General features: G+C 39.5%; 1 protein-coding gene across 4 annotated transcripts in view; it reads left to right on the plus strand.

The window, feature by feature from the left end:
• The window catches only part of DPP6 (dipeptidyl peptidase like 6), a 539989-nt gene that overhangs the window by 471210 nt on the left and 51109 nt on the right, over positions 1 to 17670 (plus strand). For all 4 annotated transcript variants that reach the window (XM_087917830.1, XM_087917829.1, XM_026719897.2 and 1 more), the window contains exons 9-10: positions 12700 to 12854; positions 13407 to 13504. In XM_087917830.1, the coding sequence (XP_087773956.1) occupies positions 12700 to 12854; positions 13407 to 13504 (253 nt within the window). The remainder of the gene's footprint in view (positions 1 to 12699; positions 12855 to 13406; positions 13505 to 17670) is intronic.

Below are 17670 nucleotides of genomic sequence, written 5' to 3' on the forward strand. Positions count from 1 at the left end.
CCCATAGGAATAAATAGCTTTGCTTAACGACTGGAGAATTCACTTAACTACTGCTGCAAAAAAAAGTCTTAAATTGAGCCCTGGCCTGTGTTTGCCTTGGCTTATGACTATCAAGTCTTGTGATTGAAATTCCAGGCTCCATTATAGTCATAAATTGAGGTTTATTTGTATTGTTAATTTTGTAATTGCTATAATTATTGCAGCTGTTTGTGTGTGTGTGTGTGTGTGTGTGTGTGTGTGTGTGTGTGTATTTTGTGTACTGATGCTTTCCTCTTACCACGATGTCAGATCTCCTATGGAATTGGCAAATGGTTAACAGTGCATCATATCAAATTCTGACCAGGAATATTTCTATAGCTTGTCAATCAGTAACACCAACTCTGGGTTGTAAGTAGCTTTTGGAGGGGATCCAGCATAACTTTGAATGATCACAATATTCCAACTGGGAGGTTGTTTCTGTTATTGAGTGTGTGTTTTCACAGTGCTTCAGGTTGTGATTGGTAGGGATAATTCTTTCAGTGTTAAGGGTGGATCTTTTAAGATGCAGCCTAATAATAGAAGTCACTAATAATTAGCTGTGAATGTTGGGACTTGTAGTCCCAAACATCTGGAGGCATCCGTCTGAAGAAGGGTGCCCTAACGGGACCTATCGTTGCTATCAAGTAGAGTTCAAATCTCACACCAAGCATGTCTGTATGTAGTTCGTAACTTACAAACAAACTATCAAAAAACCTTCCTTCCTATTTAATTCACAGTTTTTAAAAAGAAAGCTCCATCTGGCGGTGGAGATGGATTCTAGATGGGCCCTTACGGCACACCCTTTTGTTTCCCTAATATGAAAAGCTTCCAGCTGAGAGTCATCTTAACCATGTAAATGCAAATAGAATGGCTTTCATTAGAAATGGCTGTTTCTGCTAGAGAAGATCCAAAATTAGCTTCTGGCGCACATGGAACGGCACACTTCCCATTTAAACAGATAATTAGAAAAGAAGAAGATGCGAGGGGCATCCTTCCATTTCTTTTTGATTCCATGTGAAGCCTTTTATAAATTTCCAATGAATATGTATTTCAGCAGCAGCCACAAGGGAGGGCAGAATTAGATCACATGTACCACCATGGTGTCACCCGTGAGGGATGCGAATTGTGTAACCTGTGTTGTTTACGCAATGATGTAATTTCCTGCCTGATACTACTATGGCTTTCCCGGATGCCTCCATTAAGCTAGATTATATTCAGCTTTTTCAGTGATTTAAAGAGTATTTATTAGCTACAATAAGAGATTGGCTTTCCTCTTAGCATGAAAGGAGACGTATTGATTAAATTGATGGTATTTAATTAGTAAAGGTATTTAAAGTGTATCTATTTATTAATGCCTCTCCCCCCTGAACAATCATGGAAGCATAATTGAATTCAGATTGAGCCAATTTGAAAGCATTTGACATTAATTTATCAAATAGCACTAAATTGGTTGAAATTAGGGTTTAGTTTACAGATCACCAATAATCCCTTCCACTTATTGTAGACTAGATTATAGACTAGAACATCTTAGCCCCTATGGCACATATGTCACAGGTGGCATGCAGAGAAATTTGTGCCAGTACGCGAGTTGTAGGCAAACTTACCTCACTGCACATGTGCACATCTCACAGTTGATTTTAGGCTGGTTTGAGGCCTTTTTCGGCCTCCCAGAGGCTTGAGGAAAGCCTCTGCAGGCTTTTCAGACCAAATAATAGGCCCGTTTCATCACTTCCAGTATTTCCAAAAATACTGGAAGTGATGAAATGGGCCTATTATTCGTCCAGAAAAGCCTGCAGAGGCTTTCCTCAAGCCTCTAGGAGGCCAAAAAAGGTCTCAAAACAACTGAAAATCAATTGTGAGGCACAGTGCAGGTAAGGGAGTGGCGGAAGGGGGAATTGCATTTGCATGCACAGGGGGCGTGTGGGGGCGCATTGACTTCTGGGTGCTAGCACGCGAGTGAGCACATACAAGTACACACTGAATTTTTGGCACAGGAGCCCAAAAAGTTTAGTCACCACTGTCTTAGCCCGTATAGTTAGCTTGTAGTTCAATACGTTGTATAAATATACAGGTTTTAGCTGTTACACCAAACATTCACTTTTAATTAACCAACCACCTTTATTTTTATTATTTGTAGCTCAGGGTTGAAATGAAGGGTGCTGTCTGAGCTGTTTTCTTACAGATGTTTCATTATCCAAACTAGGTAACAGCATCAGTGCTAGTAAATGAGTGTTGTTTGAAGCCAGTTTATATTCTGGTATCTTGCCTGTCTCTGTGGGTGGGGATGGTCTTAAAAGTTCTTTGGTTGGGCTGTGGGACACCACGGCTCAGTGGCTAAGATGCTGAACTTGTCGATCAAAAAGGTCAGCAATTTGGCGTTTTGAGTCCCTAGCGCCACATAATAGAGTGATCTCCCGTTACTTGTCCTTGCTTCTCCCAACCTAGCAGTTCGAAAGCATGTAAAAACGCAAGTAGGAAAGTAGGGACCACCTTTGGTGGGAAGATAACAGTGTTCTGTGCGCCTTCAGCATTTAGTCATGCCGGCCACATGACCACAGAGACATCTTCAGACAGCGCTGGTTCTTTGGCTTTGTAGCGGAGATGAGCGCTGCCCCCTAGAGCTGGAAACGATTAGCACGTATGTGTGAGGGGAGCCTTTACCTTTACTGATGGCTCTTTGTCTGCTTCTTGATTGGGGTATTGCTTACTTGGTTGTTGGTCTGATTAATTCCTTGGAGTTAATCTATGCTGATTTGGGTTCTGATTACTGATGAAGAGTGTTGGAGTCTTTTTGTCCAGTCCAACTAAAGAATCTCCGAGACCTCCCCCACCCACACAAGACACCAAAATATAAACTGACAACAAACAGCACTCCTTACTAGCACTGATGGTGTTACCTAGGCTAGTTAGGATAATGAAACATTTGCAAAGAAAAAGTAAGCTTTTTTCACTAAGGACTCCTCATTTGTTTATTGAATATATCTCTAATTCGTTGGCTTCACACAATACTGTACTGGCTGGTTTATACGCCATCAGAATCACCCAGTCATCTTTTTTTTAAAAAAATAAAGTTTTATTGAATTTTAACAAAACAAATAAAACATCTTATTTGAGTACAGCATCGTTCCAGGTTATCACATTTCCATACAGACACAATTTCATATGCATATTCATCTTATGTATTCAACTTCATATCTTATTACTCTTTTTCCAACTTCTCACTATTTCTCCCTTTACTTCACTTAATTGTCTTTTATGGTTATCTCATTTTCTTCTTATTTAATTGTATTTCTTTTACCTAAATTTCTATATCTTTTTATTCATTGTACTTATACTTTCGTCTGTCTTGTTTACAATTTCATATGTTCTCTTCCAACATTCTTAAGAAGCAAAATTCCCCCTATGATTGCCAATCGAAGTGCAACACCTTTAAATCTTATTGTTATTATCATATGAAATCTTATTAAACATTGAATTTGTGCATTCTAAAATTTTAACATTCAAATTTCTAATATCTATTTTAGATCTCATCATTCAGACTCTGCTTGGTACTTCCCCTTGAAAATGTAAAAAAGAAAAACTCTAAAAACATAGCAAAAACAATATATATATATATAAACATTAGTAAACAAAATAGTTATTCAAAATCATTCTAGTACTTGTAAATCTTTCACGTTTCTTTTCAATATCTATCAATCTTTGAGAACAATTGAAATGTTTCCTTCCCTTCTTCATTATTACTTAACTGTTAATAAGCATACCATTGGATAGTCGTACAGTTTATCTTATAAATTATTTACTATTAATAAGCAAAATAATTATTCAAATTCATTCTAATAACTAGTATAAATTTCCTTATAAATCTTTCACATTTCTTTTCAATATTTTATCAATCTTTAGAAACAATTGCAATGTTTCCCTGTCTTCTTTATTATTGCATTAATTATAAATAAGCATACCATTACATAACAATACAGTTTTATCTCATAGATTATTTACTTATTTCATTTCTAACTCATTACAGTCTTCTACTGTCATAACACTATCTCTTTTAACTTAATTTAACCATTGTCTCTGTGTTTTCTAGCTGAGCAAATACTTTTAATCCTAATACGTTTCCCCTTTTTCTTTATTTCCTGCTTTTGTCCCTCATGAGTTCTTTTCCTTTCTATCTTCCCCCCTTTTTCTCATCCCTTTTTTAAATACCCTTCTCTCTCTAATTTTCCCTTCTGTTTTTCTTTTCTGCTTCTCCTTGCTGTTATACTTCTTTTTCAGACTATTTTTATCTGTTCCCTTTGATCTCAAACTTTTAACTCCTTTCCCCCCTTTTCCCCTTATTACCACACTTTGCATTATTTGATCATTGAAAATGGCTTCTTCTTTGTCCCGTGCCCTTCTTCTTGCTCTTGAAGCTTTTTCTTTTCATAATTCAGAATCTCCATTTCAAAAAATTCAAATACAAAGCCAAAGGATCTTCCTCCCCTTTCTGCATCTTCTTTCTGTTTTTTATTGACTCATCTTCAATTCCTCCAGGAGTGATGGCATTTTAAACACTTTTGAACAACCACCCGATTGACTTTAAGTAATAACAGAAAAAGAAAGAAAAAACCAATGCCAAAAACTTTCTTTTTAAGCAAATTTTATTAATTTTACAAAACAATATGCAAACAAACAAAACATAAAACATAATGACGTAAGAAATCTTTTTCTGGAAAAACCAATACAACATCTTATTTAAAGACAGAATTATTCCAAATTATCACATTTCCATATAAACACAATTTAGTATATATATTTACCTTATCTATTCAACTTCATATCTTATCCCAACTTCTCTTTATTACTCCCTTTCCTTCTATTTATTCGAGTTATAACTCTTTAACTTTAGATTGTATACATTTTTTCTATCCATCTGTCTTATACAATTTCATTGTTCTCTTCCAATACACAAAGAGACAAAACATAAAACATAGAAACATAAAACATCTTTTCTGAAAGTTCTGAAAGAAAGCAATAAAATTGAAAGTGTAATGGTGTGTGGGTGCGACTTTGGGAGATAGGAGGAAGAGACACAGGCAGTGCTCAGATTCCAGGCAGCTGAGTCTGCAGAAGGAAAGAGGGCATAGCAAATGACTCAAAGGGACCCTTTCTTGTTCCTTGGCCTGTAACCAGAGGTGGTATTCAGCAGGTTCGGACCAGTTCTAGTGAACTGGTAGCCAAAATTTTAATTGATTTGGAGAACCGGCAAACACCACCTCTGGCTGGCCCTGCTCACCTGCCCCTGCTCTTACCTCTCTATATTCTGTTGTTTTTAGCTTAGCTGATTCGCATGGCAGAGTGGATTGCCGCACCGCAGCTGAGCTAAAAAACAGCACAGCTCACCAGCGTTGATACAAAGGGCAGACTTTGAGCCTGTGCACATGCGAAGTGAGCTCTCCAAACCAGTAGGAAAAAGTTTTGAAACCCACCCGCTGGCTGTAACGAGGATAGGAGAGAGAAGTCCTTTCAGGCTTGCAGTATATTCTGTTATGTATCAGGTGAAAGAACAATTAATTAATGGAACGACTTGCCTCTAGAAGCTGTGAGTGCTCCAATGCTGGATATTTTTAAGAAGAGATTGGACAACCATTTCTCCAGAATAATATAGAGCCTCTTGCTTAAACAAAGGGCCCACAAGGTCCCTTCCAACTCTGTTATTCTTAAAATAAAGCTAGGGATAGTTGTGTTTAAAATAATCTCTAACTTAAAATAAAGTTAGAGATATACATGTGTTTCTTGTCTGGATCACTATTATTTTGCCAACTGACAGCAGGAAACTCTTTAGCCAACAGATGCAGGAAGCATCTGTTAATTAGAAAATTGAGCATATTTGTCTTACTTATAGCAACCTCTTAAGAAAAGTTTGCATTCTTGTGTGGCTTCCCTAAGAGCTCTTACAAAGTTCGTGGCAAGATTTAAAGCACAACTTTTTCATTATAATACTATACCTACCAGTTGTCTTTTCTATAAGCACCAGTCCAGCATATCCAGTGGAACTTGATACATTTGTGGAGGTGTCATTTTAAAATCATATATAAATAGGCTAGAGCAAACTCTGTCCCTTGAGGATACATTCAGCTGAAGCAATGTTGAGTAGTAGATCCTTTAGCGCAGGGGTCTCCAGCTGGCTGGGGAATTCTGGGAGTTGGAATCCACCAGGCGTAAAATTGCCAAGGTTGGAAACCCCTGTTTAGCGTGAACATTTGGGGGACAGGAGAATTTGGGAATCAAAATGTTACAGCTGTTTATCACTTATTTTATTCTAAATTAAACTAATCCAGAAGTTCCCCTACTTTGTGATACTGTAACAACCAAAATGAATCTGATGACCATCATAGCTAAAATGGAAGAATAATATATGGAACTGATGTGATTGGCAGGTGGTTTTGACAAACCCAATAGATTTAGCCATGTCTCAAAACTTGTTCTACACTTCTTCTACTGCTCAGCTTAACCAAAGCTGGAGTCAGTTTTGACAGGACTCCTGTTTTGCCTGCAAGCCCCATCCGTTTTAAACAAAATTGCAATTCTCCCCATAAGTTGCTTGTGATCCCCAGGGAGTTGCAACTCACAGTTTAGGGATTATTCATCCAAAAACATGGAGGAAACATTAAGAAAAGTGTCCTGTTTAGTTATTCTGCCATGCTTTAATTAAAATTGCCAATATTTCTACTACAAACTTTCCAAATCCCTTCTCTTTCAGCTATGGAACTTCAGATAGATTCCTTTAAAACCTAGAATGAATAATAAAATGAAGGTATCTGATTCTTATTGGTGCCATACAACAATTTTACTTCTTACCTAATGGAGTTTCCATCACATATAATTTATGGAACATTGCTTTTTTTTAGCTTTAATAATGCCAAGGGCGCAGAATCTACCATCTCAGTACCTTAAAAAAAATCTACTGTACATCCCAGTTTATCATTACCTTCAGAAAAGAGGCATCTGTTTAGAAATCTGGTTTTTGAAAGAGCACGCACATTCACAAAGCATTGGGAAAACAGAAAACATAGGATGTTAAATGAGCAGCATGTTGGGAAGGTTGAGGAAATTCCCAAAGCGCACTATTATTATTTTTTTAATGTCATCGAAATGCAGTACAGGGTGAAAGTTGCATATACGTGGTTGTTGCTGCTGCAGATGAAGAGGAGATTAAAACGGCTACAGCCACAATCCAATGAGTTGCTAAATATTCTTAAAACCCAGTCAAATCATATATAGAATAGAATAGAATAGAATAGAATAGAATAGAATAGAATAGAATAGAATAGAATAGAATAAATATGGGAAGGAATGGAATGGAATGGAATAGAATAGAATAGAATAGAATAGAATAGAATAGAATAGAATAGAATAGAATTCTTTTTATTGGCCAAGTGTAATTGGACACACAAGGAATATGTATATGCTGGATTTCAGGCAGTTTTGGGTACTCCCAAAGTATCCTAGGTTTATTTGGACATTGGCATGCACCAAGACAAATTCCTTGTGCGCCAATCACACTTGGCCAATAAAGAATTCTATCTTCTACTTCCTTCCTTACTGGTCCCAGCTTCTAATATCTATCAATGTGGAGGCAGGACCTCTCACTTATGGAGATGGGCCTTGCTGAAGGACCAGGGTTCTACTCAGACCCATTGAAGGCAGAAAGTCAGATGTATATGCTCAGCTAGTTTGTCTTAACTCCAGTATCGCCACTTTACAATGTGAAAGCGGAATTGGGAAGTAGGAGGAAATGGTGCCTCTCAACATGCTTTCCTGAAATCTTCTGTGCAGAAATATTCCTGAGACATTAAGCCAGATTTCCCACCCACCTTTTTTTTGCCTGTACCTAATGCACCCCAGCTGGATTGCTGTTGATGTCATGATAAGAGTATAGATCCATGAACAAACATGGTGTTTTCGCAGCATAAGATTGAATTCATTGCACTTCTTCACAGAGATCCAGTGGTGGATCCTAGGCTGAAGATGAGCAGGGTTTTTAAAGAGACAGACTTCATTTATTGGATAGGCTAACTTGGCTGTTCTTCTTTGAAGCATTTTTACTCCAAACATATAGTGTTTCCCAAGTTTACCAAACTTTGGTCAATCTCGGTCAGCTTGTTTCATCTTTTCAGGGACAACCAGATGAGAAATGGAAGATGTGATCTCTTCCAACCACAGTAAAGAAACTTGGAATTGAATAGATGAGAGGGGAAATTAAATGAGACATTTGCATAAAGTTGCTTCTTGCATATTCTTTCACTTTACCAGCCTACATATTTTTAATTTGTTACTTCATGTGAAGCCCACTCTAGTTAGGCCCTATAATTTAGCCCCATCCTTTGTTTACATATTCTTTCCAGATATTTAATATTAAGCCAGGATTATTCAATAAGCATGATGTCTACTTCACTTGTTGGGCTCAGCTAAGTAAACAAACAAGTTAGGCTTAAAGATAGCCACCATCTGGGTGTCTTGACTTCCCAACGTAGCCCTTACACCTGAGATTTCCTAGTAGGTCATGAAAATCAGCAATCATCTGTGATCCTGGGGCTTTGATAAGCCTACCTCTGGATTCATTTGGCATAAATCCCCAGCTGTTTGATGAATTACAGTTACAGTAATTTGAGTCTTCCTGCGTGGTTCCATTAGCTAACAGCACCTAGCTAAGCTTGGCTGATCTTGAGAAGCTAAGTGGGGTCAGATTTGGTTAGTGCTTGGATAGAAAACCAGAGGACATTTTAGGGCTGTGGGCTAGATTAGAAAGTCAAGAATACATTTTGATAGAAGACAATCAGAAATCACTTTCATACTATTGCCAAGAAATTCATGAAGTCATCAAGAGTTGGTCCAACTCAAAGGAATCCTCACGTTTATCTTCCTAGAAGCAAAAGTGGCCCACATGCAAGATTTGTGTCTCTGTTCAGTAAACTAGAGAAGAATTTCCAGTGTTGTTGCTTTTGCAGCCTTTGACAGTCCGAGACTTCCAGAAGTTCTGGATTACAGCTCTCTTAACTCCCATCCAGCATGAGCTCAGAGGGTGTGGGAGTAGTAATCCAGACTTTCAAAAGGCACCAAACAGACAAATGCTGGCAGACAGACTTTTCTGTAAATAAAATATAATAATCACGAAGCAAAAGAAAGAAAGAGAGGTTTATTACTCGGATACTGCTTCAAATATTGCTCCTCCGTGGCAGAAAAGCTGCTGATAAGGATGCCCCATTGCATTGGAATGCAGGCTTAATAAATATCTATTGCTTCTCTGCATGAGCTGCCATTCAGAGCTGTTGAAGACACATGATCTCAGCATTGTAGAGGCACCACATTGTCTATAATAAATATATCATGCACTACATCAAATCTGAATGACAGCTGTGCTGTAAGAAAATTGAAGAGAGGCTGGAAACCATGTAGGCTGAAGGGAAGAGGCCTGTTTCTCTTCTCTTTATAAAGTGTGCACTATTGATCCTGTTCAGTGGCAGATGTGGTGGGGTGAAGGGGGTGGGAGGAGGAGGGGAAAAAAGATACTATGATTTTTTTATAGGAAAGTTAATGAAAGCGTCATGTCAAATAATATTAAGAAGAAAGACAGGAACATCAGAGGCTCGTGCTGCATGTTGAACGCAAAGCTCAGATTATCCCATTGGAATAATTTATAGGCACTATGGATAACCAGCAGCCTTGTAGCCAATAAAAACAGGGCCTGGGGCTAAAATTATTGGCTCTGATTGAGATTCAGGTCCCTGTTCTTCTGTTATGAATTCTTCAAGGTTTCATCTGTAGGATGAGTTGTTCTTATTAAGAATGTCATGTTGAGTTGAGCCCTCAACTCCTGGTGAGTACACAGATGTGTCTACGCGGTTTTACTGGCAGCATTTATTTATTTAAGTAAGTCTGCATCCTGCCCATTTCTCAATCCAAAGCAACTCTAGGAAACTTAAAGGTAAAGGCTCCCCTCGCACATACGTGCTAGTCGTTTCCGGTTCTAGGGGGCGGTGCTCATCTCTGTTTCTAAGCCGAACAGCCAGCGCTGTCCAAAGACGTCTCCGTGGTCATGTGGCCGGCATGACTAAACGCCAAAGGTCCACAGAACGCTGTTCCCTTCCCACCCAAGTGGTCCCTATTTTTCGACTTGCATTTTTACAAGCTTTCGGACTGTTAGGTTGGCAGAAGCTGGGGCAAATAATGAGAACTCACTCTGCTACGCCATGCTAGGGATTCAGACCGCCGAACTGCTGACCTTTCTGATCGACAAGCTCAGAAAAAGAAAAAAAAACCCAACAAGAGTCACCTACAAACTACAGAGGTAATGTCTTCTCCATTACTCCAACGGTCACCTCCAGCCTAGAATGTCTCCATCCAGGCCCCACACCAATCAATAAAGTCAGGTTTTAAGGCCCTTCTGGAAGGCCAAAAAGTTGGAGGCAGATCTCACTTCTGGGGACAAGCTGTTCCAAAAGGAAGAGGGGTCACAGCAGAAAAAGTTCTTCTTCCAGACACCCTCACCCTCAAATGAATAGAATAGAATATTTTATTGGCCAAGTCTGATTGGACCCACAAGGAATTTGTCTTGGTATAAATACTCTCAGTATACATAAAAGAAAAGATACATTCGTCAAGAGTCCAGAATTCCTTGCCTGACCTGGTCCTCAGCATGCCCCTTCTACTGGGCAGTCCCACTGAGGCGAGACAGTTCCTCACATAATTAATAATTAGAATTTGCCATTGTGTTTTCCTGGGATGGTTTTCCCTGCTGCTTGTGTAGACCAATTGCCAATGGGCCATGGATTGGTAGCTGTCCACAGACCAGAATTTGGGAATACTTGCCCCACACTGCGTTACTAATATTCCTGTTACTCTGCCGAACAAGTCCCAATTAAGACCAACCCTACTTAGCAACATGTCCTCCTCTGCCTCCCCTTCTCTATTTCTATTACTATTATTCACACCCTCATTCACCCTGTAAAGTTCATGGTGCCTCAATCTAAGCTACCAAGTTAGATTCCAGGGTTGTTGTGATGATAAAATGTGGAGGGAGATCCCAGCTGGATCGTCTTCTTGGAGGAGAGGCACAACTTCCATGCTATGCCAATGATTTAATCATCATTTGTAATAGTTACAACAGTTCTACAAAGTAGGCCAGTAGTTCACCTACTCATGAACAGAAGCTTCTCTAATAGTTAAATGTGATATTTTTTGCCACATATTCTCAGCTCATATTCTTTACACAGTATTCTCTGTGAATACTGGGTTTTACTTATGACAGTGCACTCTTTAATTTAAACAGGTAATCTGTCTTAGTGGGTTAGTAGCATTCTTGGAAAAGAAATAAAAATCCAAACAGCTACCACAAATACATACATACATACATACATACATACATACATACATACATACATACATACCAGAGGTGGTATCCAGCAGGTTCTGACCAGTTCTGGAGAACCAGTAGCAGAAATTTTGAGTAATTCAGAGAACCAGCAAATCCCACCTCTGACTGGTCCCACCCCCATCTATTCTCTGCCTCCTGAGTCCCAGTTGATCGGCTGGGTCTTCTTTGGCTGCCCTGCACAAGAGAACGGAGCTGGAAAGCAGGTTAGAGGGGTGGGGAGGGAATGGGGATCTTGCAGTATCCTTCCCCTACCACGTCCACCAAGCCACGCCCACAGAACCAATAATAAAAAAGTTTGAATCCCACCACTGACACATACCTACATACATATAAACAAACAAACAATGCGTACATGAAACTCATCCAAGTTATCTTAGCCCTATATGTCTGCATAATCAGGAATTTGAAGGCAGCTCAAGTTCAAAATGCAGAAGTTAAATATCAGAAAGGCCTAGCATGAACCCAGGTTTATGTCCCACTCACAAAATTCTGCAAAAATTGCTACCAAAATTTACTACCTTTCACAGATTAAAAGGAGAAAAGTATATCCTGTATGGTCAGAGGGTATTCACACCATTTACATTTAATTTTAATCAAATATAAATGAAGGCAAAGCAGATTTAGTTTTAATTTACCCCATCCATTAGTTTTTGGAGCGTGGTACCTGGTTGGGATGGTGCTTACCCAAATAAAGTCCACATTTTTGGAGAATTCCACACATCCCCATCATTCAGAGTTCAGCCAAAGGTTTACTTCTAAAAGCATATCCCTGAGCAAAGGTTTTAGAAAGCTATGATAAATTTTGCAGGATCTACAGCTAATCATACTGAGCGATTAAAACATTGGATTGTACTTTTCATGACTGTACATTGCCCAAAGCAAAAGATAAATCCTAACACTTTCAGAACACTTCAATTAACGATTTGGTAGTGAGTGAAATTTTCCCCCAGTTTAATGCCGCAAGGGTAAGCTCTTCCAAACTTGAGCAAAATACATGAATCATTGGGATCAACAGTGGTACGTTTCTTTCTTCTTTTGAAGAGATTATTTTACACAACATCAAAGAAAATCCATCAAAGTCGGAAGCCATTCATGAGGATCAATAAAAAAAAAATCTGATATTTTTTCCCATTACTTTTATCCTCCCAGTGATAATATCCTGCCCATAAAGTAGATTTTTTCCTTCAATCTATCCTTACATTTCCTTGTTAACTAATAGATTTGATATCACAGTATTTTTTTTTTCAATTCTCTTGTTTCTGTAGAAGAGATCCTGAAAAGCCAAATTGCTCACTGGTGGTCTCCGGATGGCACAAGATTAGCCTATGCGACTATTAATGACTCCCGAGTCCCATTAATGGAGATACCCATGTTCACTGGAAGCCTTTACCCCAAAGCAGAAGCCTATCATTACCCAAAGGTAGGATAGATTTTACTATTCATCTAACATTTAAGATTTGGTTATTTTCACTGGGAGATACAATTCAAAATTAACTGAATGCAGTTAGAAAAGCAAGATTATTCCAGAACAGATATTTTAACTATAGCCTTCAGGGTCATATTTATAGAATTGCTATCTGTAACAGTAGTGGTGCTCGTTGAGCAACCATAATTGGGTCATGAAGCAAAGCGGTTGCAGAGCACAACTGTGCTCATAGTCTGTCTTCAGTTTTCCTTTGCTATGCAGACTTGCATAGGTCATAAATGCAAGAATTGGTCACGAAGTTAATTTATCTTCCCCCTTCATAATGACAAAGAGTTATTAAATGAGGTTGTTGCTAAATGAGCTTAGGTCACTTTTCCAGCAAGGCTGTGGTCGGGGCGTCAAGATGACCAGAGGATCAATGGGGATCAATGGGGTTGGGAAACGTGAAATGTGGCTTATGGACTATTCCCCCCTCTGAATACAGGAAAATCATGGAATGGTAACTTTCTGTCCTAACTATCATCTTGTTCTCCTTTTGCCTTCTAGGTCGGGACAGAAAATCCAAGCATTTCCTTACATGCAGTTGTGTTGAATGGGCCTCCTCACGTCCTAGAGATGACTCCTCCAGATGATCCACGAATGAGGTTTGTTGTGGTGCTACCTTATAATAAGGATAAGAACATAAGATGAAGTGCTGGTATATAATCAGCTGCCTTCATTCTTATTCAATTCTTTCTCCACTTCCTTACCTATTTTGGGGTGCTGGTTGTATTGTTTTGGATATCAGATAGGCTTGTCTGGTTGTCTTGGCCCAGATTTATGGCTTCTGGGGACAGGGACCAGAGGTGGTATTTAGCAGATTCTGACCAGTTCTGGAGAACCAATAGCAAAAATTTTGAGTAGTTCAGAGAACCGCCAAATACCACCTCTTACTGGCCTCGCCTTCATCTATTCTCTGCCTCTTGAGTCCCAGCCGATCGTCTGAGTCGTCTTTGGTTGCCCTGTACAGTAGAACGGAGCTGGAAAGCAGGTTAGTGGGTTGGGGAGGGAATGGGATTTTGTAGTAACCTTCCCCCTGGAGTGGGGTGGGAATGGAGATTTTTCAGATTTTTCAGCTATGCCCACCAAGCCATGCCCACAGAAGCAGTAGGAAAAAAAATTGAATCCCACCACTGACAGGGACATAATAGTAGTGACAGAAGTTGAGTGACAAACCACACTCAATGTATAGTCCTGATGGAACTACATCTACGTGGAGGGAAGTAAGTAGTTTCTGTCTTAAGCCCAGGACTCTTCAGTATCCTCATTAACAATTTAGATGAAGGAATAGAAAGGGAACTCAACAAACTGGCAGGAATAGCCAACTTCCCAGTAGGTTCAAGATCCAGCATGATCTTAGCAGAGTTGAACACTGGGCCTTATCTAACAAAATGAAATTCAATATAGAGAAAAGTAAGGTTTTACACTTAGGCAAGAAAAAGCAAATGTACAGGTACGGATTAGGTGAAACCTGGCTCAGTTGGGGTAATTGTGAGAGGAATTTTGGAATCACAGTGAACAATCACTTAAATATGAGTCAGCAGTGTGTGGCAGCAGCCAAAAAAGCTAATGCAATCCTTGGTTGCCTAAACAGAGGGATATAGTGAAGATCACGTGAATTATTAATACTACTTTATAAAGCTTTAGTAAGATCACACCTGGAACTCTGCATCCAGTTTTGGTCACCACATTATAAAAAAGACACTGAGATTCTGGAACAAGTGCAGTGAAGAGCAACAAAGACCATTAGAGGCCTGGAGGCAAAAACATATGAAGAATGGTTCTAAGAATCAAGTATGTCTAGTCTAGTAGAAAAGAAGGATTAGGAGCAGAGGTGGGATTCTACCAGTTCACACCTATTTGCTAGAACTGGTTGTTAACATTCTAAGCAGTTCGGAGAACTGGTTGTTACAAGAAATTACTGGCCTAATCCTGTAAGAAAGGCAGGAAGGAAACATTCTGGTGTTGCTTACAGAAACTGCCTCTCCATTAACCCTTATTACATTCTTGCCAGGGCTAGACTTCCTGTCTTAGGAACTTCTCTGGAGTTTTTTTCCCCCTCCTTTGCTGGCACTTTTGCTTGAGTGGAGTGTCCATTCAAAATTACAATGGCACTGAAAAAATGACTTATGACCCTTTTTCACACTTACAACTGTTGCAGTATCCTCAGTCTTGAGAGGCCAGGTGAGGAGATGTGTGCCTCAATGTGAGTGATATTGAGTTGGCCACGCCCAGCCAATAACATGACCACCAAACCATGACCACCCAGTCACATGACCACCAAACCACACCCACCACCTAAGCCACGCCCACAGAACCGGTTGTTAAAAAATTTGAATCCCACCCCTGATTAGGAGTAACATGATAGCAGTGTTCCAATATTTGAGAGGCTGCCACAAGGAAAACAGGGTCAGCCTATTCTCCAAAGTACCAGAAAACAAGACAAGAAGTAACAGGTAGAAGATTATCAAAGAGAGACCCAACCTAGAACTAAGGAGGAATTTCTTACAATGAGAATAATTAATCATTGAAACAATTTGGTTCCAGAAATTGTGGGTCCTCCAACATTGGAAGTTTTTAAAAAGAGATTGGACAATCATTTGTCTGAAATGGTGTAGGGTTTTCCTACCTGAGCAGGAGGTTAGACTAGAAGATCTCCAATATCCTTCCAAGTCTATTATTCTTTTATTCTCAATCAGAATTAAAGCACCCTTTAATGAAACCTATGTCATTCCTCTATTAAAAACTCTAAGCACATTTTAATACATATTAAAGCCACAGTTAAATGTCTATGAAGGCAATGGGCTCCAATGGTCTATTGTCAATGATACTCATGCTTCAGTACCTCCCAGTCCATCCAGTATTAATTGAGTTGTTGTTCCCTTATTGTACTGTCCAATAGCCAGTTTGGTCTAGCAGTGAAGGCATCAGGCTAGAGAAACCAGGAGACAGTGAATTCTAGTCCTGCCTTAGGCATACAAGCCAGCTGGATGACTTTGGGCAATCATCAGGAAACTGTGAATTCTACTCCTGCCTCAGGCATGAAAGCTGGCTGGGTGACTAGGGCAATCACCAGGAGATAGTAAGTTCTAGTCCTATCTTAAACCATGAAAGTCAGTGCCAGTCCTTTTCGCTCAGCCCAACTTCCCTCATAGGGCTGGTGTGGTGGAGAAAATAAGAGAAAGAAGAAGTATGGGGCATGTTCACTGCCTTGAGTTATTTGTATAAATAAATAAAGGCAGAATATACAGTAAATAAATACATTCTGGCTCCGATGCTTCCATAATCAACTGAAAAGAGAGCATACTGGTCTTTCATCTCCATTCCATAATAGGGTTATAGAAAATTCTATGAATTTAGAAGTAGAAAAGCAAGAACAGATGATTCAGTTCCGTAGAGGTGAAATGCAGTAGTATCAATGCAGTAGATTTAGTATACATTGCATTACAACTTTATAGATTTAGTGTGCATTGCGACTGAAATAGTAGGGTGAAAGGAAGGGTTAGGAATATTTGTTATGGGTAAGTAGAGAGAGCAAAGGAAGAGATTGTACTTCATTCAGTCTGGGCAAAAATAGAATTGGTGCCCGCCGAGAGCTGTAAGGAGTAAGGCGCTTTCAGAACAGTGAAAAATACAGAGCAAAGAAAGTTCATGTCTTAATGGGTCATGTTAGGAGCAACAGCATGACCACTATGAAAGTTCCCGAAGAACAGAGAATAGAACAGCCCAGGGTGAAAATAGGGGGCAAGGGGGAGTAATGGTGGAGGACTGAAGACCGCTCCGTTCTCATGGACCTGATGGCTGCAATCAAAAGAGAAACTCTTTGAAACTCCACTCCCAATCAAGGAGAAGGCAAGGATCGCCACAAGTTTGCTCCAGGCGTAGCCTCCCTGCAAAGAGGTCATAAAATAGCAATTTCCACTGTATTCAAAAGCTGGTTGGCTCCTGACCAGCAGAGAACAGGGTAGATAGGATGGCATGTAATAAGGAGTGGATTTGCTGGAGGGAGGGGGTGCATTCAGGAGGAACAAGAGGGAACTCAATCCAGATATAATGTGTGAGAGAAACAAAATGAAGACAGCAGGGTGCGCTTGGTGAAATATATTTTTCTTGTGAGATACCTTCACAATGGGAGTGCTAAATTGTCTGTGAAATATTATTATTATTATTATTATTATTATTATTATTATTATTATTAATTAATATTATTATTGTAATAATAATAATAATAATAATAATAATAATAATAATAATAATAATAATAATAATAATAATAATAATAATATAAAAAAACTCAGCTTGGAAGAATCACCATGTTATATTTTTGCTTTGGGGCCTGGCATGCAAGAAATATGATATCTAGAGCAGGGGTCTCCAACCTTGGCAATTTTAAGCATGGAGGACTTCAACTCCCAGAATTCTGGTCTTCCAGGCTTAAAGTTATTAAGGTTGGAGACCCCTGATCTAGACCAGCAGTTGCCAACTGGTGAGCCGGGGACAACTGGTGATCCGTGAGAAAATTTTGGTGGTCCGCAGAGAAATGTCACCCCCAGAGCACTCCCCCCGCCCAAGCAATTAATCCAGGCTGCGCAGGAACACAAGGCTGTGCTGCCCACATGGCCTGCGGGAACCCTCCTCGCTTACTCGCTCCTTACCTGGCAAACTTGCCTGCTAAGTTGCTATTTTTCCTTTTTTTTCCCCGACCATCAGCTGTACTGTTGTGCCGGAAGATTTAGATTAGCTAGAAAGCAGGAAATTCTTGCTTTCTAGC

The sequence above is a fragment of the Pseudonaja textilis genome, chromosome Z (assembly GCF_049901715.1).
Source record: "Pseudonaja textilis isolate UNSWEBS1 chromosome Z, rPseTex1.2, whole genome shotgun sequence".
Lineage (NCBI taxonomy): Eukaryota > Metazoa > Chordata > Lepidosauria > Squamata > Elapidae > Pseudonaja > Pseudonaja textilis.